The sequence below is a fragment of the Paroedura picta genome, chromosome 10, assembly GCF_049243985.1.
Source record: "Paroedura picta isolate Pp20150507F chromosome 10, Ppicta_v3.0, whole genome shotgun sequence".
Lineage (NCBI taxonomy): Eukaryota > Metazoa > Chordata > Lepidosauria > Squamata > Gekkonidae > Paroedura > Paroedura picta.
Window position 1 is genome coordinate 42,417,187 of NC_135378.1, and position 22,919 is coordinate 42,440,105.

The 22,919-nt window shown below is 42.3% G+C and overlaps 1 protein-coding gene across 4 annotated transcripts in view; it reads right to left on the bottom strand.

The window, feature by feature from the left end:
* Nucleotides 1-2,013: 2,013 nt before the first annotated feature.
* GALNTL6 (polypeptide N-acetylgalactosaminyltransferase like 6) overlaps nt 2,014-22,919 on the bottom strand; it is a 542,786-nt gene continuing 521,880 nt past the window's right edge. For all 4 annotated transcript variants that reach the window (XM_077353588.1, XM_077353585.1, XM_077353586.1 and 1 more), the window contains 3 exons: nt 21,541-21,657; nt 17,074-17,223; nt 2,014-4,028 (listed from right to left, as the gene is read on the bottom strand). In XM_077353588.1, coding sequence (XP_077209703.1) covers nt 3,861-4,028; nt 17,074-17,223; nt 21,541-21,657 — 435 coding nt within the window. In that variant the 3' untranslated portion in view covers nt 2,014-3,860. The remainder of the gene's footprint in view (nt 4,029-17,073; nt 17,224-21,540; nt 21,658-22,919) is intronic.

Here is a 22,919-nt window from a genome sequence, read left to right on the forward strand (position 1 = left end):
CAAGTCTGCACTTCCTTGTCGAAACCCCCAGAAGACTTTAACATCCTAGCATAAGTGTGGGAATGCCACAGACAGCATGAGTCCCTCCTAAGATGCCTTTCAGTTCCATCGTAGACAGTTACACATTTCTATATCTACCGATTTCAATGGACTTAGAAGAGTGTGACTCTGCTGAGGATGGCACTGTTGGTCTCCTAGGACTTATGCTTGTGCTGTTTTTGCCAAATGTGTTTTTCTTTTCTTGGGCACTTCCTACCCACATCAAGCTAATTTGCCAGAACCAGAACCTCTAATTTTGCTTGCTGCTACAAGCCTCTCCTAAGTGGGCTGAATGGTAGGATGTGAAATACCATATCCCACTTGTGGCAAATGAGTCACTTGAGCTACTTTGTGCAGAAGAAGCTGCGAGCAGATGGGTTAGCGTGACGGCCAGTACTAAAAATGTAAACTTCTAAGTGGCTGACAGAGTAAGAACGACAGGCTGCTCTGAGCCCTCTGACTGCCCAGCAACAAATCATAGGGAACTGATATGTGGTTGTGTGTTGGAGAGAGAATCATTTTGATTTGGATTGTGACAGAAACTTAGTGGATCATTTGAGGAAAAGTTACCTAGGAATGGCGGCCTCCAGGTGGGAACTGGGGATCCCCTGGACTAACAGCTCATCTTCAAACTACAGAGATCTGTTCCCCTGGAGAAAACAGATGTGTTGGAGGGTATAATCTATGGCATTTTACTCCACTGAGGTCCCAGTCCTTCCCAAGCTCCATTCCCAGATCTGTTGGAGTTTCCCAGCCTGCATCTGGCAACTCCATGTCCCCAACCCCTGTGGGTGGCCTGGGGAGACCCTGGCAACACTAAGAAGAACTGAGATTTCTATTGACAGCTAATCCACACAGTGTCTGGACAACTAGGGCAGATATTTGGTAGTGGGGACTTGGGCAGTGAGGCATTAGTTCCCAAATCAAGTCAAATTGGAAGGAGTATCCTTCTAAGAAGAGAAGGAGGATCCATGCCAAATTTGACAGGAGAAATTCGGTGTGTGTATATCTTCAGATCTGAGTGTAAGAAAGGGCTTCAGACTCCTCAGTAGGCAGGGGGGAAGTGGTGGTACAAAGAGAATATCCACTTTCTGGGAGCCAGGGAAGTTCTAGGGAACTAAAAAAGACTAAGAAAAAAGGTAAAAAGACAAGAAGAAAAATAGATAAAGATCATAATGAAATCACTCAGTTGAAAAGTAATCTGAGCATCATAAAAGCCTGTAAGTTGACATCATAAACTAATTGATTTGTATGAAAAACTTGATTCCTCATTTCAACTACCCTTTCCCTCTTTGCAAAATTAAATATTTTATTGGTTTTCTGTTAACAATGCCGCAGTGCTATTCTGACAAAAGGGTTGTAAGAAAAAGAGCTCTACAACTTCACAAAAGGTTCCAGGGCTGGACAAAGCCCAAAATGATCTAGCAGTGACAGGGTGAGACGGTGAGCTTAATTTTATATCTAGGAAATGACCAGGCTAGCTTAGCCTGTGAAAGAACAATATTTCACTATGAAGGGAAAATTTACCTCTGAGTGGGGAAGAGTGTAGAAGTAACTATTATAGCTGGCAGTATGAAATCTTGCTCCTTCAAAAATCTTGCTTGCATACAAAAATGTGATCAGTTCTATTGCTCCATAAGCATAGCATTGCCAAACCCTTAGTTAAAAAACCTGTACAAAACAACTCTACTCTTCAGTGTATGTTAGGAACATAAAGCTGTTGTTCAGAGCTAATTTAGTGCTGGACATATTTGAAAATGAAACATTGTCTCATTTTTCTACTGAATGCAATCTCTGCACTCTTGGCTTCTTCCCTCTGCAGTTTTTGTTTTCAAGTACAATCAGACAATCAAAGGATGTGTGTTCTTAATTTTAGAAGTCTCATTTTAGAAATCCGTGCCTAGATGGGAGGCTTGCTGGAACCATACATGCAGTCTCTTGAATTTTCAAAAGAAGAAAGGCAGGATCTAAAGGTAATAAACAAGATCAGTCTGCGCATTTATTTCTGCTAAGAACAATGATTTCAAAAACACTTTTAAAATCTGCTTTCTACTTATAGGGTCAGAACATGAACAACACTCTTTTGCTGTAAGAACAGATGTTGAGAACTAATCAGAACAAGGATGTTCTGACTTGAACATACTATTAAAAGCTTCAGTACTTTTCAGTTGCAAAAGCATACCATTTCTCTTCCGGCTTCTCGTTTTCCCTGAGTCTTGGGACAGCTTTAAGTTTTCCTTTCCTGTCTGCACCTAACTCATAAGTATACTTGCATGCATCCAAAGATAAGAACTCTGCTTAAAGGTGCATTCAAGATCTCTCCACGTGCTTTGCCAAAATCACACAGTGCAGTTCTTCAGTGCTACTTCAGATGGTTTCCTCATGTAAAAGGTTATTTGTGCATGGAAAAACAGGAAGAAAGTCAGACCAGAATTCTCTTCTCATGTCATCGGGAGAGTCATTCAGACCTTGATCTTGCCCTCCCATGCAAATCGCAAAAGATGCACTATGGTGTTCTTTTCATTGTGACTAGTTCTCAAAAGCGGTCCTCTTTTCAGGTCTTTGGGATATTGGAAACACGATGGTAGGGAGTACCATGCATACAACCCCCTGCAGTCTGTGATATGCTAAATGTATTGCATTAACTGAAAAAGGAGACAGTGCCCCCTTCCCAGTTTCAGCTATTACTTCACAGAATGCTCAGCTCGTTTCTGAGAAACATCTTAGTTACCCTGAGCACTTTTCTCCTTCCAGTACCATCCCTTCAGGGCCATGCAAACACAGAGGCTCAAGGCAGTACATCAGTGCTTAACTGGCCACAAGCCCACCTTGTCAGATTCATCATGCCTCTTCTGTTGGTAACTGCATGGAACTAAATCAATGCAGAAGTTGTTTAATAAAAAGATTCCTGAAAAGGAATGTAGGCTTCCAAGAGGAAATCCTTTTAGGCAAACCTTGCTTTGTGCAGCTATTATAAATCACATATTTCATTTTAATGATGATGTGGCCACCTTGTCATTTTTGGCTTGTCCCATAGATGATGAATAATTGCAGATGATAGTGTAAAATGGATGGAAATTTTATTTAGTTGCTTTGATTTGATGGAAATGATTCCCTCTTCAACTGCAGAAGAGAAATGGTAGTTTGACACCTTACAGTCATTTTCATGCTTCATTCAAAATGCAGCTCTAAAATTACTCTTACACTTTTTTTTTAAACAAACAAACCCATTCCCATTCAACAGTGAAAAGAACATAATGGGGAGATTCTTCAAATGATCCTAAATAACACTTTACTGAAATTAACCCTCGTAAATCTGACTTTCTCCAAGAGGTGTGAAATGGCACCAGCACATACATCTTGCCCTCAGTTCTGGAAGGTTCAGAAGATCCCAGAGGGCCTGCTAGGTGTCTGTGGTGTCTGCAGTTTCCCACAGGAATCATGCACTCTGTGAAGCCCCCATAAGTAATAGCAACTATTCATAGCTACTCACTAAGCAAGGTTTGACCTGAGACTCTAAAACTCTGTTTTACTTTTATTAACATGGAGTGTATTGAAACATTTTTTAAATAAGGTTTTCCCTTGACCAGCAAGGGAACTGTCAACCAGAAGGGCCTCAGCAACAGCTGGGGAATTTCCTCAGCCAAGTTCTTCAGATATCGTCCATCCGCAATGGCAGCCTATCGGCTTTTGCCCTGGCCTTTCTTTAATCTTCAGAAGTGATTTCCTGGATCTAGGAAACTTAATTTCTGACTCCTTTGACCCAGATGCTGGCCGAGGCGTTGTTTGCAATCTGTACAGAACAGTCTCATTTCTTCTTCCTAAGAGCTGGTTTTGCTGTTAAATTTGGCTAAAACAGTCGTATTAATATGCTCAAAAATCCACTGTTGAGTTTCAGATAAAGGATCGCATCTGTTCATGAAAATCTTCTTCTCTGCCGGGTTGCAATCTATGCAGCTGCTGCTCACCGGATGGAATAAAGTATTGTCCTATGGGAATGAAAACAAAACAAGAAAAATTAAGAAGCAAATGCTTGCTGATTAAAACCTGCCAATATGTTCCGGAACATGGAGTAGTACAACTCTTGTAATTTTGTATAGTTACTTTGCACAGAATAACTCAGAAAATGGGGGGGGGAGGGGTTGGGGAAGAGTTCCATCTCTATTTCTAGCAAACTGTATATGGGTGGTTGCCTAGGTTAAGAAGTTAAGAGTTTCTTTAGATTCAGGGGACAATGAACTCTTTTTTTGGCCACATAACATGCAGGGAGATTCAGTTTCTCTCCTTTCTCTAATCATCATGATTCATATTTAACACATACAATTGCTCAGTGATGGGGTGGTTTTTATCATGCAATGTGCTTGTGGAAACCCCATCCTCCCACCAACCCAATCCAAATCGAGGAGTGAGGAACACCCTATGAGCTTCTAGTGCCTCCTCCAGCTCGCACCCATCAATCACACCTGACAACCAATCATCTCGCAGCATGGCGCTTTAAACCCCTGCGACTCAACGTGAAGTTTTTTTTAAAAAATGAATTATGTGATGAAACAAGAATCTGTTTATTCACATATGAATTCCGTGTCTGCAGCCAGGTCATGATTGTGACTCGAGAAAGGGAAAGTGGCACATTGGTTTATTTAACTTGGGGAGAGAGAGAGAGCATGGGAGGAGTGCGATCCGGGACATGTTATTGAACCATCCTGCAGCCTCGCAAACACCTATTCATTGCTCCAGCCTCTTCGCCATTTTTTTAAAAGACAGCAAAATCCCGCTCCTGGAAATGAAGGAGGCAGAAGAGAGGGTGGGACATTTCCTTGCATGACGACTACTGCCCTCTCCTCCTGACTCTCCCTTGGCTGGCTGCTTGCGGCAGCTGGTGGGATTTCCCCAGGGGAATCCACTTTTTGGGATTACCCTGATCTTGCTACAAATCGGAAGATGTAGTGAGAGCAGCACTGGGAGGAGGCAGGAGGCTGGTGGCGTTGTCTGAAACCCTGAAAATAAAGCATCTGCACCAGGTAATGATCTCATTTTTCCCCTGTGTGCACAATGGCCCCCAGTGTTTTGTTCAAAATACTGTTTTAAAAGAAATCCATATCTGTATGCCAGTCACAACATGTCTTTGCATCCCCTCCCCTCAACTGATTTTGATAAAAGCAGAATGAAACCCATTAGGATTAGCAGCAAACTGTGAGCCTCCATATAATTTGCCATTATGCCACAGCAATAAAAGGCATGAAGAAATGATGAGCAGACTCCTATAAGTTTTAGTCATTTCCGGGAAGGGCAAAGAGACCTTTTCCTTCCCTTTCTTTTTGCAAGGGAGACAAATTATTTCAGAAAGATAACCTTTCCCATAAGATAATGGACCTACAGGCAGGCCTGAGCAGTTCACATAATTGGTAATGAGACAAAGCTCCTTTCCCTTTGTCTAGGTCATTGCTTTAACTATGGCCAAGGTCGGTAGTCAGTGAAAGCCATTATCCTCTGACGGCTGTAGTCATGTCTGTGGAATAAGTTGGTAGTCTCAGTATAGTCCCAATAAGGCTAGTCCACTTGGTAAAACAAACCATGAAAACTGATTTTGGGGCTTAGCAGAGATGTCACGGGTGGGATCCACAAGGCACTGGGACTGTGTCTCCATCACCGAACAACTCAATTTAATGGGGATAGATGGATGAATGTATGGATTTAATGCCTTAGTGGATTCCAGTTGAAGACTGGGATGTGCCTGAAGCCTCCATGGTATCCTGAGCCACTTACAGAACCTTCTTGATTGGCGTTCCTCATGGCATCAGCTCTACTCTCTCTCATTTGCCTCCACATTCAAAGAAGAAGAATTCCACATGGGAATTTGATGATGCAGAAGAAAGAAATCCCTTTCCAAAGGTAGCAAGGAATTGTGTTGAAATCATCTGCCCCAATTAGGAAATTGCGTTAAACCATATGGGGCCAGTTGTCTGTAGAAAGAATTGTGGAAGGGAAGCAATCCTGATCACCTGCATATTCTGTGCTCACATATTAGTGCTTCTCAGAAAACTACTACTGACTTTGGCAAAGGAGGAACACAATTTCAATTAGCCCCCTCCTGTTTCTAGCTGCCATCAAGCCCCATCATGTCCCCGAGTCAACTTTCTCAGGACTTAATAGGACTTTACTGGGTACAGAGCATATTTCAATTCTGTAGGCTGCCCAAGAAGGCACAAGCATTGAGTTAAGCCCACGCACAAATGCTCATCAGTCAAAGTATTTATTTTAGGACAAAATGCACATATATTACACATTCAAACTGCAGGGGAAATGATCAGCTTTTATTAATACTTGCTGTGGCTTTCATCCAAACAGGCCCAATAATAAATGGCTAAACTAACAGCCCCCGACCCCCCAATCCTCCTAGTTATCTTTTAGCGGAACATTCATTAACTGCTTAGCTTGTACAGACCACAATTCCACAATCAGTCTGCAGAAATCTATTAGAATCCTTACCTTCTGAGCTGGCTTAATTTGTCTCTCACTTCCCTGCTCAACTGTTCTTTTCTAGCTTCCATTCCCCTCATCTATATTTATTTATTTAGAAAATGTATATGCTGCCTCTCCAAGGACGTAATTGAGGTGGTTTATATATCTGTATATATCTAATTCTGTTGCTAACCATGGTGTGCATATCAAAATACAGATTAGAGTGCCAGAAACAAACCTGGAGGGAAGGCCCGACTTGGCAGTAAAATCTTTAATTAAAAAAAACAAATAGAACAGTTAATCCTGCCCAAATTACATAAATTATGTCTGCATGTCTAAGGAAAGGGGAAAAAACACCAAGATTTTCTACAAATACATTATGAGGCTGTGGTAGCCATTTGGGTGGTTGATAAACAGCCTCCAACAAAGCAAAGCAAAGCAAAGCAAAGCAAAGCAAAGCAAAGCAAAGCAAAGCAAAGCAAAGCAAAGCAAAGCAAAGCAAAGCAAAGCAAAGCAAAGCAAAGCAAAGCAAAGCAAAGCAAAGCAAAGCAAAGCAAAGCAAAGCAAAGCAAAGCAAAGCAAAGCAAAGCAAAGCAAAGCAAAGCAAAGCAAAGCAAAGCAAAGCAAAGCAAGGAAGAAAGGAAGAGTAAGCAGGGAAGGAAGAAAAGGAGTGAACTGCAGAAGTTATCATAGGGAGAGTAGGTAGGTAGGTAGGTAGTTGGAAAGTGGTCTGTAGGAACTGGGATAGGAAGGATGAAAAGCTGAAGGTCAAAGGGTGGAAAAAAGGAGACTTGCTGCCAAGGGAGAGAAGGAAAAATGGGAAATTGTGCTGAACAGATACAGGTAAGCAAGTGATGAGAAGGGCTATAGAAACTGCGAGCAGGAAAGGAGGAAAAGCTGAGAGGCAGTGGGTGAAGAAAAGGAGAGTCTGTGGGGCTGCCAGGGAGAGGGAAAGAAGGAAGATTGTGCAGATGGAAAATGGACATCCATTGGCAACATTTCCAGGGTTTCCCTAGATGCCAAATTCTAATCTTATTGGAACATGTAGGTTTGAATAATGCATAACTCCTCTGTCACAATACGATTAACTAGGGGCCAAGCCTGTTGCATTCAGGAATACAACGGGTGCTAGATTAGAGGGGTTGAGTGGAAGAACTCTGTGGACAACCTTCCTCCCGCCCCCCAGGACCTGGAAAGGCTGCAGGCAGGGACAGCTATCATGCGGCAGAGATCTGCAGCCTTCAAACTTCAGAGGGAAGTGGAAGGAGGAGGGGGTGGTCAGGGGTGGGGTATGGAAGGCGATTGGCTGGCCGCTGGACAGACAGGCAAGCTCGTTGGAGGAGGAGGCACTTAGGGGCGGGATAGCCACTCTGAGTGGGTGTTAAGCATTGAGTGGCATTTAGGCCATGAGACATGCTCCTCCTCCAAGGCCTTACCAGAAATATTAAGTGGAACAGATTAGTCTATCTAATCTGCACATGCATGCTTCCAAGTCTAATTTTGTGCGTACAATTCTCTGTGATTCAGAGAAGTTTTCCAATATTATAAATTGGTTTCTTTCCCTGGTACAGTTAAGTGCCTCATTTTGATAGTACATTTCAATTTCTCAAGGAGACTGCGGGATTGTTAAACATTTCACAGAAGCTATTACTAGACAATTACAAATTTATTCAAATACAATTTGAATACTAGGACATTCCAATTATGTTTATCTGTGGAAGGGAAACCACCAAGTTTGAGAAATGTAGGTAATAAAATGATTTCTATCTAAAAGGCCATTCTATTTGCTACATAAAATAAATAAATGTTCTGCCAGTGTTGGGCAGAAGTGAATGAAAGTAACACCATTTTCAAAATGCCTGGATTATTAGTCCTAAATATCTCAGATCAGGGGATGAGAAGTTTGACATAATAGTTCACATAGCTATAGAATTTGCTTTAGTGTAGTTATGACAACAGAGGGGACGGCAGAGAATGAGGTGGCTGGATGGAATCACTGAAGCAGTCAGTGCGAACTTAAATGGACTCCGGGGAATGGTAGAGGACAGGAAAGCCTGGAGTATCATTATTCTTGGGGTCGTGATGGGTCGGACACGACTTCGCACCTAACAACAACAAAGTTATGACAATCTTGTCCTCTTTCCTACCTCACATGCAGCATTTCCCCTTTTATCTTCTGCTTTCTTGCTGAGCAGCCCCGATAACCCCGGTCCCAGAAAAGTGCACCGGTCCTCAACAAGAGCCACAGCCTTCTTGGTTCTGGCCCCTTCATCTTATGCTGGTCTATGACCGTAATAAAACTAACTGGTTCTGACCCCCACCTGGTGGAATGAGCTCAGTGAGGAGATCAGAGCCTTGTCCGACCTTAAACAGTTCCGCAGGGCCTGCAAAAGGGAGCTCTTCCACCAGGCATTTGCTTGAGGCCGACCGTCTTAGAACACCTGCTGGTCCCCCCAGACACCCTTCCATGACTGCAATAACCGACCTCCCAATGTTGTTATTATTTATACTGTTAAGATGTTTGTTGGAAATAATGAGGCACTGAACTGTTGTCATGTTGTTCATATGTTCCAGGTAATGTTTCATTGTAAACCGCCCAGAGCTGCAAAGAACAGGCAGTATAGAAATCCAAAATAAATGAATAAATAAAAAAACAGATAAACAAACAAACAAACAAATATTTTCTTCTTATTTGTCTATAACTGTCCCATCCAGTCATTTTAATATATATATTTTGACAAAATCAGCTATGGCACATAGCAGGCGTTTGCACGTTCAAAACAAATGTTTTATTTAATTTAGAGGGAAAAAGGCCAGGGAGAATCAGGATAGGATGTATGAGGTGAACCTATAATAAAACTGAGTTAACTTTATAATTACCCTAACTCCAGATAATTTGTTGCCAACAAATGTTTCTGCTATTCAAAAAGGTCTTTTAAAACTTTGAGGAAAGAGGCTTTCTTTTCAGCTGCTGCTTAAACACTCAAACATAGGTTTTTGAGTTTGATTGACTCTTAAAGTCTAGAAGGCCGGAACATACAAACAAGTCTCCAAAATCGTTCTATATACAGAGATCACCCCTCTCTTAAGAACTATCTCCCTTTTCACTGGGCAGGGATTACTTATGTTAAATAGAAGCAATTTCCCTTTTCAGCTTGAATGGGGATCCCCCTCTGATCTTCTCACTCCTTTTGCCTCCTTCCCAGTCCACAGTCAGTGCTTAACCATCTGTTCTTCAACTGTCAGTTCCCAATTGTCATTTCTTAATTGAGAACAGAATTTGTTTGAACAGTCTATCACTTAACGATTCTCAGACTTTATTCACAGGCCTAGCATTTGAAAAAATTGAGGGGCTTTTTGCACGCCTTCAAAATCGCACAATGGTTGCCAATTGGAAACGCTATTGATTTGCCATAACGCACGACGTCGTAGACAATCTGCCACACACCTGAAACCAATCTGCAAAAAGCGCTTCCTTGTAGTGCTTTCAGGGGAATCCCAAAAAGTGGATTCACCCTCCGGAAAGCGCTACACTCTTGCAACCAATCTGCAACACTAGCGAAAAAGACCTGTGCGTTAACATTGTTGCGGTTTCTTCAAAGTCCCTCCTCCTGAGCCTGTCCTCCAAACTTCCGGCGAAGCGATCGCCATTTTTTTTTCTCCGAGCGAGCGGGGATAAACACACCAGCGAGCCTCTTTCTGTTTAGAGGCTTCCCTGGCTTCAGTCCTTCACCTTTAGTCACTAAGCACAAACCACAGAAAAGCCCGTTTGCTGATGTATTTTCCCATTAATTTTTACACATTTATTCAGCCGAAAATCGGGCCCGTGAGAGGGGGGGGGGATTTTTTTTTTTCACTCGAGGCAGCGTGGCAACGATCATACGATCAAACGACAGCTCAAACACATTAGGCAGCTGGATGTGTCTCTCCGTTGCAACGAATCTACCCAGATTCGTTACAATGGGTCTGTTTTTTTTTTTTTAAAACCTTTCTTAAAGGGAAAGGGGCTGTTTGGGAGCATGCTAACGGCTGCCCATTGGCTGCTTGACGGCCAGGGGTGGGACGAGCTTGGCAATAGCGCTTCCTTTCTAGCGATTTCTGCCGAGACCGGAAGCTGTGGGAAACGCTACAAAACGCAACTGGATTCCACTACAAAGGCAGGTATGCATAACGACGAATTCCACTATTTTAAATGGTGATTTTTCATTCAGTGACCAATTTGCAACAAAGATCCCGGTGCGTAAAGCCCCTGAATGTTCAGTGAACTATAGGAATATCAGACCAAATCTAACAAAAAGTTAGTAAGTCTGACTCAGATCTCCCAAACTTTTTGAAGGTGGCAGTAAAACTGCTGAGCATTTATAATGGCCATAGCAAGCATTTAAATGACTAAAGTGATTGCATTTAAATGATTAAAGCAATTCACCCATTTGGTCAGATATGCACACAGAAAACTGTTCACTTTAACTTCTCACAGGTTCCTGCTCTGTTTGCATAAGCTCTGAGGAGTCTTAAACTCACACTATGAATTTGTTTAGTAGTTGTTTATCTAATGGAGCACTTGCAGGCATTCCCCCCAATTCAAGGTTTCTTTATCTTATTAGCAAGTCTGGTCAACCTTGCTACCAGGCATCTTCTTATTCTCCACTAGAAATGGTGCTAGGTATTTAAGCTCTCAAGACAGGACCAATTCAAGTGGATAGCCATGTTGGTCTGAAGAGGCACAACAAAATTTGAGTTCAGTAGCACCAACAAAGATTTATTCAAGGCCTGAGCTTTCAAGTGCAAGCACTCTTCCTCAGACTAATAGGGCCAATATGTTCATCTGAGAACCCATCTTCCTGGCATTGTTTTCAAGCACCTACTTTTTCCCTTTTCAGCACATATTCCCTTTTTGTCTCCGGCCTTATGCTATACTAAGACTGTTTCTGCACAGAGGGGTAAAATGAAGTTGGACTCCTGCTTGCAAATGTAGTATGGTAAACCTTGCATTTGCAGCCCTCCATACAGGAGGCCCCTCCTGCATTTTTCCCCTGCCACATCGAGGCTTTTTGCATCCAGACAAGGCCGCGAGGGAAAACAAAACAAACTCCCCCCCCCCACTCCTTGGCTTGTCAATCACAGTAAACCACCAATCACAGCACAGCAGTTCTCTCATGGACTGAAACTTTCTCCCCCCTTCCCCAAACCTCGAAATCAATTTTTTTTAAAAAAAGGCAGTTCTGCATTATTTGGTAATGCCACAACACAGATGCATTTTTTATTAAAAATTAACACTTCTGCATTGCTATGGAGGAATGCCAGAACAACACCCCCCCCCCTTTTGGGATTCGTGGTGTTTTGGACTGTGTTTATGTCTGGGTGGATTTCTGGGACACTGGAAATGGCAACTGGCCCTGAAGAGTGATTGTGTGCAAACAGTGGGCTTAAACTCTCAACCTCATGGGCAGACAGCTTCAGACAGCATGTCGCTGCCTTACCACTCTGCGCCACAAGAGGCTCCTAAACGGTAATGACTGGGGAAGGCACTGGCAAACCACCCCATATTGAGTCTGCCATGAAAACGCTAGAGGGCATCACCCCAAGGTTCAGACATGACTCAGTGCTTGCACAGGGGATACCTTGACCTTTTCTGTAAGGTAGGTGGGGCTAAAAGAGCTCTGACAGAACTGTCCAAGGTCACCCAGTTGGTAGCGTGTGGAGGAGGAGTGGGTTCTCCAGATTAGAGACTGCTATTGTTAACTACTACACTAAGCTGGGGACTATTTTGTATAAGGCCAGGGGAAAGATACATATTCTCTGCAATACCTTTCACAAGACCTGATAGATCTAGAGAGGAAAAAAAAACCTTGATTTAGAACGGGGAGCAATCCAGGGTTAAAGGTAAAGGTATCCCCTGTGCAAGCACCGAGTCATGTCTGACCCTTGGTGTGACGCCCTCTAGCGTTTTCTTGGCAGACTCAATACGGGGTGGTTTGCCAGTGCCTTCCCCAGTCATTACCGTTTACCCCCCAGCAAGCTGGGTACTCATTTTACCGACCTCGGAAGGATGGAAGGCTGAGTCAACCTTGAGCCGGCTGCTGGGATTGAACTCCCAGCCTTATGGGCAAAGCTGTCAGACGGCTGCCTTACCACTCTGCGCCACAAGAGGCTCAATCCAGGGTTACCAGTGTTCAAATGACAATGTTGGTATAAAGCTCACCAGGACCTTTTCTGCACCGGAACAGGAAGCTCTCCATTTAGATTGATTTACACAGTATTTTTATAATGGTTGTGGCTGTAAAAATTTATAGCCAGCCATAAGTGTTTCCCTGACTATATGGTTTGAAGGGACTGATTGCTGCCTGATTCATGTTATATAGCACAGACTGTGTCAGCATTTCTTATATAACAACGATTTTTGAAGAATTTCTCACTTGGAAATATAGATTTTTGTGGAATGAGAAACTTCATGTACTGTCTCAGCTCTGCAAGTAGCACAAATAAATCATTGTAGAAGAGAGTGCTTTATCTACTGCTGGTGGCTAGCATATGCTGCTTGGTTGCCGGACACCCTGTTGTTTCACTGATCATCTGCTAACTCCCAAATTAAAAGGGTGATGGGCCAGGATCAGAGGACACTGTGAAAGCTGCATTTGTCTCACACACACACTTCTAGTACATTAAGCACAAATGAGCTGTTGCAAGTCATCCAGCTTCTACCAAGCAGCTTGGATAAGCTAGGAAATAAATTGACTTTCGGGGGTGGGTGGGTTTTTGAACAAGAGGATGCGGCTGGAGCAGCCCAGAGTCAGATCCTTATCTGGTATATAGAGAGCTTTCTGCATTGCCTTCAAAGAAATCATGCCAGCTTGCATTATGTAATGATACAGCAGTTATAGTCCAGCTGCCCTGTAGCTTGCACTTCATCCTTTGGACACGAATTCACATTGTGTAGAAGTCTTTTATATGCTTCTCTGGTTGCAGTGCAAATCATAAACCAATGGGTAATAGAGTGTCTTTCAGATAGAGTTCCTACACAAAAATTCAATAGAAAAATATCTCAAGAGTTGCCCATCCAATTTCCAAATCATTGATGCACTTTCTGATTTGCAGTTTCTCACAATGCCATTGCCCTTGATTCTAAAATTCACAGAGATCAGAACTGGTGGGTGTGATTCCTTTCCATTTCACCAAACACCGATCATAGGTAAATTGTTGCATAAAAAGGAATACTAAAGGGATGCTTGTCATCTATCACAGCTACTGCAAAAGTATATCTCCCTCCTTTGAAAGAAAGGGAACAAACAGAAACCTAAGAATTGATAGGCAAATGCCATTTTGGGCTGTATCAACAGGGGCATCAAATCAAAATCACAAGATGTCATAGTCCCATTGTATACGGCACTGGTCAGACCACACCTGGAGTACAGTGTGCAGTTCTGGAAACCTCACTTCAAGAAGGATGTAGATAAAATTGAAAGGGTACAGAGGAGAGCGACGAAAATGATCTGGGGCCAAGGAACCAAGCCCTATGAAGATAGGTTGAGGGACTTGGGAATGTTCAGCCTGGAGAAAAGGAGGTTGAGAGGGGACATGATAGCCCTCTTTAAGTATTTGAAAGGTTGTCACTTGGAGGAGGGCAGGATGCTGTTTCTGTTGGCTGCAGAGGAGAGGACACGCAGTAATGGGTTTAAACTTCAAGTACAACGATATAGGCTAGATATCAGGAAAAAATCTTTCACAGTCAGAGTAGTTCAGCAGTGGAATAGGCTGCCTAAGGAGGTGGTGAGCTCTCCCTCACTGGCAGTGTTCAAGCAAAGGTTGGATACACACTTTTCTTGGATGCTTTAGGATGCTTAGGGCTGATCCTGCGTTGAGCAGGGGGTTGGACTAGATGGCCTGTATGGCCCCTTCCAACTCTATGATTCTATGATTCTATATCTTAGAATCATAGAATCATAGAGTTGGAAGGTACATCATGGGTCATCTAGTCCAACCCCCTGCACTATGCAGGACACTCACAACCCTATCGCTCATCTACTGTAACCTGCCACCCCCTTAAGCCTTCACAGAATCAGACTATCAGATAGCTATCCAGCCTCTGTTTTAAAATTTCCAAAGATGGAGAACCCACCACTTCCCGAGGAAGCCTGTTCCACTGAGAAACCACTCTATCTGTCAGGAACTTCTTCCAGATGTTTAGACAGAATTTCTTTTGAATTAATTTCATTCCATTGGTTCTGGTCTGTCCCTCCGGGGCAAGAAAGAACAACTCTGTTCCATCCTCTATATGGCAGCCATTTAAATACTTAATGGTTATCAAATCCTCTCTCAGTTGTCTCCTCTCCAGGCTAAACAGACCAAGCTCCCCCAACCTTTCTTCATATGTCTTGGTCTCCAAACTCCTCACCATCTTTGTTGCCCTCCTCTGGATATGCTCCAGTTTGTATATATCCCTCTTCAACTGGGGTGCCCAAAACTGAACACAGTACTCCAAGTGAGGCCGAACCAGAGCAGAGTACAGCGGTACCATCACATCCCATGATCTGGACATGATACTCCATTTGATACAGCCCCAAATCCCATTTGCCTTCACAATCATGTTCACTCATTATTATCAGTAGGCATAAAGCAGGGGTGGCAGCGGCGGCCAAACTGTGGTTCTCCAAATGCCCATGGACTACAATTCCCCTGCCAGCACCGTGTGAATTGTATGGAATTGTAGTCTATGGACATCTGGAGAGCCACAGTTTGGCCATCCCTGGCATAGAGGGATATTGTGCATTACACAATCTTCTTAATATACCTAGTTGCCATTTGTGGAGACAGGGTAATGTGCATATTTTCCAGCTTTGGCAGGCATGAACTGGTGCCCTCAAAAATCTGGGTTTTCAGATCATGCATACTGAAGCAGGAAAATGCATGTGTAACCCTTTCACACAACATGGGGACTAAATGTATTGGAGGATTGTGTGATCTCCCTTACTGCTGAAAACAGCTCACATCCTTGACCTTTCATTTTCAGAGTTCCTGAGAAAGAGGGATTGTCTGTTAATACAGCTAAAGTAACATTTTTATTCTGTTTTAGCACTCAGGAATGTAAGTTTGCACATCATTAAGGTCAGAATTGTAGCCATGATTGCAGGTACAGTCTCTGTGAGATACAGGTCATTTGTAGTAACATGAATACAGGTGAAAAGCCATGGATAGAGGTCCCAATCGGCCTATCGGCACCCTTCCTCATCACGGACAGGGCCCTCCTTAGGTGCCCTTGACCAATTATTTAATCCGCTCCGCAGGAGTGGTTAAAGATGTGCAGAATTGAGCTTTGCAACATCTTGGCCATTTCTGCACGAGGAAAATGTTCCTGGACATCATCCTCGTGTTGGTGGCATATAGAGCTAGAGCTCCCTCCACATGACACTGCCAACATCCCGAGTCTGTCCAGTAGCTGGGTAACAATTTGGCCATTTTTAACTCTTTGGCCATTTTTAACTCTTGATTTCAGGAATCCAGAAAACTGGATTTGTCAAAAGTGAAATAAAATCTTCTTTTTGGTCTTTTTGGGACCAGGCAGGCAAAACACGACCCCTTTTCTGTTTTCTGGAGGTAGGGAATGAGTTGCGAAAGAGGGGGTGGGAGAGCAATTGGGCTGCCATCTCCTGATCATACAGGGGTCTGAGCACCTTGTTTTAAAGCCAGTCATTAGCACAAAATGTCTTTTTGGGCTACAGTTACCATGTTCAGGGTCTCAGAAATCCACCCAGGCAGAAATAAACTGCAGAAGAACTCAAATAAAAAAAAAAAGGGGGGGGGATGCTGTATTGTTATGGCATTTCTCCATAGCAATGGGGCAGTGTTGATTTCTATTAAAAATGCATTTGTGTTGCGGCATTACTGCACAGCAATGAGGAAGTGCCTTTTTAAAAATATTGGGGGCTGGGGAGAAAGTTTCAGTCCACAACAGATATGCTGTGCTGTGATTGGTGTCTTGCTGTGATAGACAAGCCAAGAAGTGGAGGGAGAAGTTTGTTTTGCTTTCCCTTGCAGCTACATCAGGAGGCAAAAAGCTATGACGGGGCAGAGGGAAAACACAGGAGCCCCCTGTTAGGTGGGCTGCAAACTCAAGATTTACTATCCCGTGCTTATAAGCAGGAAGCCACTCGCATTTTGCCCCTCCATGTGGAAATGGCACTTGTATATTTTACCATTGCAATCTTAAATACAGTCAAAAATTATATTACTTTTATTTACAAACTTTTCCTGGAATGGTTTGTTGAAATAAAATATTTTCAATGCTGCTTTTGTTCATATGACTCACATGTCTTGAAGTGCTTAAAGGGCAATGTATCTTTCAAAGAGTGTTCCTCACTGAGTTGGAGGAAATCCATAGTAATGTACATTGTGAGGAACTGGAATGCCCAAAGTTCATGTTACAGTGTTTTTATATGGATAAACAGACAGAAATGCATGGAATCAAGGTAGAATTGAAATGAAGTCTTTGGCTGAAAAAAACATAGCTGTTACTGTTAGTTGCTAAGATTTCAATACAATTCACTCATCTCTAAAAGGACCCAAAGCTTCACCAACCTTCTTATAGCTCCAGTGTTGGTTGCCCTTCATACCATGACAATCATAAAGTGTAACAGGACTACTGTGTGAAACAGCATCAAAGCAGAATTTCCTGGTGTGAAGAGGCTCTCCTGGACGGATGTCTTCCCTCCAACCAAAGGTAAAGAGCTAAGAAAAAATAGTCAAGCAAAACAGTCATATGTGGTCTTTGAACTGAACTACAGACCGTAAAGAAAGGAAATTATCCCACCTTTGTTTACTTTTTCATACTCCTGAAGATTCCAAACAACAAACCAACCAGTTTTGGCTTCAGTAAAATTACTAATAATTGCATAGAACCTTCATAAATAATAACAAACTCCATCTGTCCAACAATCAGAATAACATTAATTAATTAATTAATTAATTAATTATATGGCATGTGTGTAATAGATATCTGATCTATAGCCAAGGGAGCCTAAGATTGTCTGGCTGCCAGGCAAGAGAGGTTTGGAGCTGGCTTGCCATTGCCTGCCCCCGTGACATGACCTTGGTGTTCCTTGGAGGTTGCTAGGTAGGGCTGACCCTGCGTAGCTTCCAAGACCTGGTGGGATTGGGCTTGCCTGGGCTATCCAGGTTGGGTATCAGAACAATAATTGTTTTAAAAAGGAATTTAGTATACTGTTGGAAGATTGTTCAGTCATGTGAAACGACACTTTTAGTCTAAAGGAGTACAGCCTGACTATAGGTTACCATTTCAGTCAGAAATATGGCTTGGTGTTCCCAAGAAGCTGCCATCAGTTTTTCTCCCTCTCCCAAAATATTAGATCTATAGGGCATCCAGTGAAGCTGATGTCCTCCTTCAAAAGCCAAAACAGGCTTGGAAAGTTCAAATTCAAATTTTATTTTAATACAGCACTGCAGCCAGATAAAACAGATAGCGAGAAGAAACATTTCATAATAGAAAATTGCAAAAGGAAAATTGCAAAAAATTGAAAGAGCCCTATCTCCTCCTCCTCCCCTGCCTTTTTATTCACAGAAACACAGGTTGGAATACCGTGGCTGCCTAGCAACAGCCATGGAGGGAATTAGTTGCTTAAAGCTACAAGTGTTCCTTTTATCTTTCCCAGGTTTTTTTAAGCTGCCAAATTTATTTAGTTTTTTTAGATATCACATTTACCCCCGTAAACTTTGGACCTTTTTCCAGTTTATAGAAAGATCTGTCTTGCCTGTTCACAGCTTTAGTCATCCCCAGATTTAAGTATCCAAAGATATGGTTGACTTGGTTATTCGTATATAGATTACAACTAATCTCCAGATAATAGAGATCAGTTTCCTTTGAGAAAATCTCTGCTTTAAATGTCTGTCCACTCCCCAAACTTGACTTCCTCCCATCCCAGTTTCCAGGAATTCCCCAACCTTAATTCCCTTCCTTTATAGCTCACCTTTTCCATTAAAACTCAGGGCACATGACAAAATTTGAAAACAGTTCAATCAGACAGCAATCACCACCCAAACCAAAGTAGTAGGACTAGGAGATCCATTGTGGTATACTGTTTACAATGTTGGATTAGGATCTGGGACACCTGGGTTCAAATTCCCACTCCCAGAGTTGTTGGGAGGATAAAGGAAAGGAGAGGACAGTGGTGTAAGCCCCTTTGGTACTTCACTCAGTGGAAAGGCAAGTTATAAATGAAATAATAAGTAAACGATAGACCTCCAGTCCAGATAGTTTCCTAGTTCAACATTCCTTCATTAAAAGGCAGCACAGAGGAATAAAAAAACCCAGCGTCATGTGCCTTAAACTGTTTCCAATTGCTTCCCCTCTTCTGCCCTGACTTTAGGTTCCCTCAGACATAGAGAACGAGAGAGATGATTCCATGTGTGACTGACATTTTTCTTCATTCTGAGGGTGCTACACATTGCTGAGTTTCATTCAACCTTCTCCTTCAAATTGTGCTGGGATCTCTCAAGGCTATGAATTGTCAATTTAATTTGTCTCTTTTGTCATTTCTTTCTCCAAACCAGAGCCATAAAACTCACTTAAGTATCCCCTCTTCTGCAGCTCCTGATTCCATTGCAGCTCGTTAGAGGCCTTCATGTGGTAGTTTGAGCCATCACAAAAGTATATGGCGAAGGGGCTGTATCTTGCTCAGTTAGAGGTTGACTAGGATGGATCACAGAGCACATCATTTTTAAACATAATGAACAAGGACTGATGTTGTGCTTAAGGCCTTGAGAGAATTCATTTAATCTGAGAAAAACAAGGATGCTTTAAAGAAAAGAAAAAGATACAGCCCTATATTTAATGGGCATATCCTTTAGCCTCATGGCAAAGCCATCTTGGAGCAGTGTACAATGAGATAAAAACAGTAATACAATAAAATCATATAACTAATTTAAAATTATTGCAGAGAGCTATTGGCATCCTCTTAATTGCCTGTCCCTGTCCCATTTATCAGAGTGTTGTAAGGGTGGGGGACTTCTAGCTGTTCCATGCCACCTAGCCTCAATCAATGTTCAAGGGAAGAGTGCCATATTGCAAATCCTGTGGACCTCCTCTGGAAGCTCATTTCACCATATAGGGGTCAGGTCTGAAAAGGCCCTGGCTTTGGTTGAAACCAGATGGACTTATCTTGGGCCAGGGAGTCCTAGCCTGTTGGAATCAGCAGAGCATAGTACCCTTTAGGGGATATATATAGAGAGGTGGTCCCTCAGGTACATCAGGAACAGATTTCAAATGCATTTAACATAAGATGTAATTAAGAGTTAATTCGCCGTTCTACTTCTTATAGTTCTGTGAGCCTTTCTGGATAATCTATTTATAGCATGGTATTAGCGCAGCTAATAAACAGAACTTACTCATTTGGCATACAGATTTTGAGGGAGTGTTTCTGCAGCCACATTTGAGGGTTATAAAATGAAATTCCTTCCTCAGCTACTGCTTCCATTATTATCTAAGAGCACAGTTAACAAAAATTAACTGAAATGCTTTTATATAATCCGTGTGGCACCTCAAAATGGGAAAGAGAGAAGGATTCTGCCATCCCCTCTCTGGACAACCATTTTTTATTACATACCCTAACTAACATGTCTTCCTGACGCTGCATCATGCAGTTATTTTGACCCAGGATTCGTTTTCTGAATGTTGTGGCAATTTTGCCTAATTTTGTTATTAGCACATGAGAAGTCAGCTGAAGATAGCACCTGTAGCAAACTGGGCAGCAACACCTCCTCTGTTCCCACTTCACTCTTGCATGATTTCTTTAGCAATGAAACTAAAGTACAGCTATATGGAGAACTGATAGGCTAACTTATATTGACAGAGCAGGATTTGAGTACGGATGACACAGAGCTTCTGTAGATGCCGTGAGGCTGCCGATGGCCATGAGTTCCCAAGATGCACTTCCTCATACATGGATGAGCAGCATATGATTGACAAATACTTTGAAGGCAAATGGCTGAATGCTGACTTCACATGTCAACTAATGATTTTTCATGTTAAAATGTGGTGGTGGGGGGGCTGCATCCCAGGGGAGAATGTGTTTGCCCACTGAAGACAGGGTGAAATACTTGCTCATGTGACTGATGCAGGAAGCTTTAGTGCCAAGCATGGTAACATTATCTAGAATTTGGAAATTGACTTCTGGAACGACAGTCATTTGGAGAATACAGTAAAGTGAAATCGCAGTCCAGAAGAGAAACAAGTGAGCAGGTCCAGAAACATTAACATTCCCACCGTGCTTTTATCCTTGGAAATGTTTTCCAAAACCAAAGTACTAGGTTAGCCTCCAAAACTGAAACAGCTGAACATCCTGCAAAACTCAATTTACATTTTTAAAATCTCTTCTCAGAAGTGATAAACTTATTTTTGAGGTTACCATAAGCATTATTTTAAGACAAGTAGGAATACTGATTTGTATTGCTTCTACTGATTTGCATTGCTTCTATCCGGCATAGTTTGAGTTAAGAAAAATAAAGTAGACTATAATACTCAAACTTGAAATTAATTTTCTACTAATTTGAATTGTAAAGTGATTATTTTGTCCACTCTCCTCATCCATCCCACATCCTGCTTTAATCTTGGATAAGCTGTCTATCCTTAAAGGCTTTGGAGATTGAAAATAAATATTCTGTAGTTAAAAATCTGCAGTTAAAAATCCATTAAATTCTCTATCTTGTTCTGGTCCAGCATGGAGGTCTGCTTGTCTAGTGCTGCTCTCTGCTGACTGTTATCAGAACTACATAATTCTAATGGCCACTGTTGAACCAAGATGCCAATCCCACAGTGGTTCTGACAAGACAAAACAGCTGCTGTGTCTGGAAATAACTGCAACAAGCCTGAAATATAATTTCATTTCTGTGTGTAACAGTAATAAAAACAAGGATTTATACATTCCTTTTGTCAGACTTCTAGTTTTTACCAAATGTGTTTCTTGGAGAGAGATGGATTGCATATATAAAGAGTAAGTAGGAGGGAAAAGAGTCATGTGACTGGCAAAATACCTGCTCGTGTGACCATGTCCGTTCCGAGCCATCTTTCACACAGACATCCAACCTGAGTTCAGTTCCTGTGCCTCCATGCTTACTGTCCACACAGAGATTTGCCGCCACATTTCGAATCTGTCAAATGAATTAGCCCCATAATTATTTTTATATATATTTATAATCTGGTTTTCTCCCCAATGGGAATGAAGAACATCTTACAACATCATTCTGCCCCCTCCATTTTATCTTTACAAAAATGCCCTGTCAGGTAGGTTAGGCCAAGAGAGAGTGACTGGCCATGACCAGCCTACAAGTTTTGTGGCAAAGTAAAGATCCAAACCTAGCTCTTACAAATCTTTCTCCAATGCTCTAGCCAGTACAAGTGATGCATTATCGGACAACTTAGAATAAGCTTGGTGTAGTGGTTAGGAGCACAGACTTCCAATCTGGCGAGCCAGGTTTGATTCTGCGCTCCCCTGCCACATGCAACCTGCTGGGTGACCTTGGGCTCGCCATAGCACTGATAAAGCTGTTCTGACCGAGCGGAAATATCAGGGCTCTTTCAGCTGCACCTCCCTCACAGGGTGTCTGTTGTGGGGAGCGGTAAGGAAAGGTGATTGTAAGCCTCTTTGAGACTCTTGGTAGAGAAATATGGCATATAAGAAGCAACTAAACTTCTTCATAATGCTGATTTTGTTCTGGCCACCAGCAGCAACACATTTAAATGTTTCACTTTGATTAGTTGGAATAACAAATCTGCTCATCACCCAGTACTTTCTAGCACCAAAATCTTGATCATGCTCTCAGCTTTCGTGACTGAAGATTTAAAATGGCTGTGGCTTGAAATACAGTCCGTTGGATCTAATGGTTCCCTTCTGCTAAACCAAGAATCTTTCAACAGAAGAGGTATTTTGCTTTATGTATCAAAGGAGAGCTGTTGGATCCAATTACTCCTCACGTTAGGTTTTAAAGTCATAAGTGCACCCTTTCAAACTCTAAAACCAATGAACACATCTAGCTGAGATATAAAAATGAGTATGGTATTTTTGGCATAGGGTCCTCCAAATACCAGGATGATTGACAAGCCCACCCTAGCCTTCCAAGACCGTGCCTCTCTAGCTGGCATTGCACGGGTCATTCTGTCCTTTATATATTCATTTGAAATGAAATGTGTGGCTTGACATTCTGTCTTTATGGGATACCAAGCTACCTAACATTTTAAAGTTATAAAAACATAGACCTGAATAAGAGTCTTGAGTCAATATCCTTGGGCTTGTATTTTTTTCTTCATGTCCCCTTCCAGAAGGTTTTGGGACAAACTGCCAGATGAGGTGGACAAACTGCCAGATGGAGCTGTAGGATTTTTTCCATTTCATCTAGAACTTGTGGAACATATT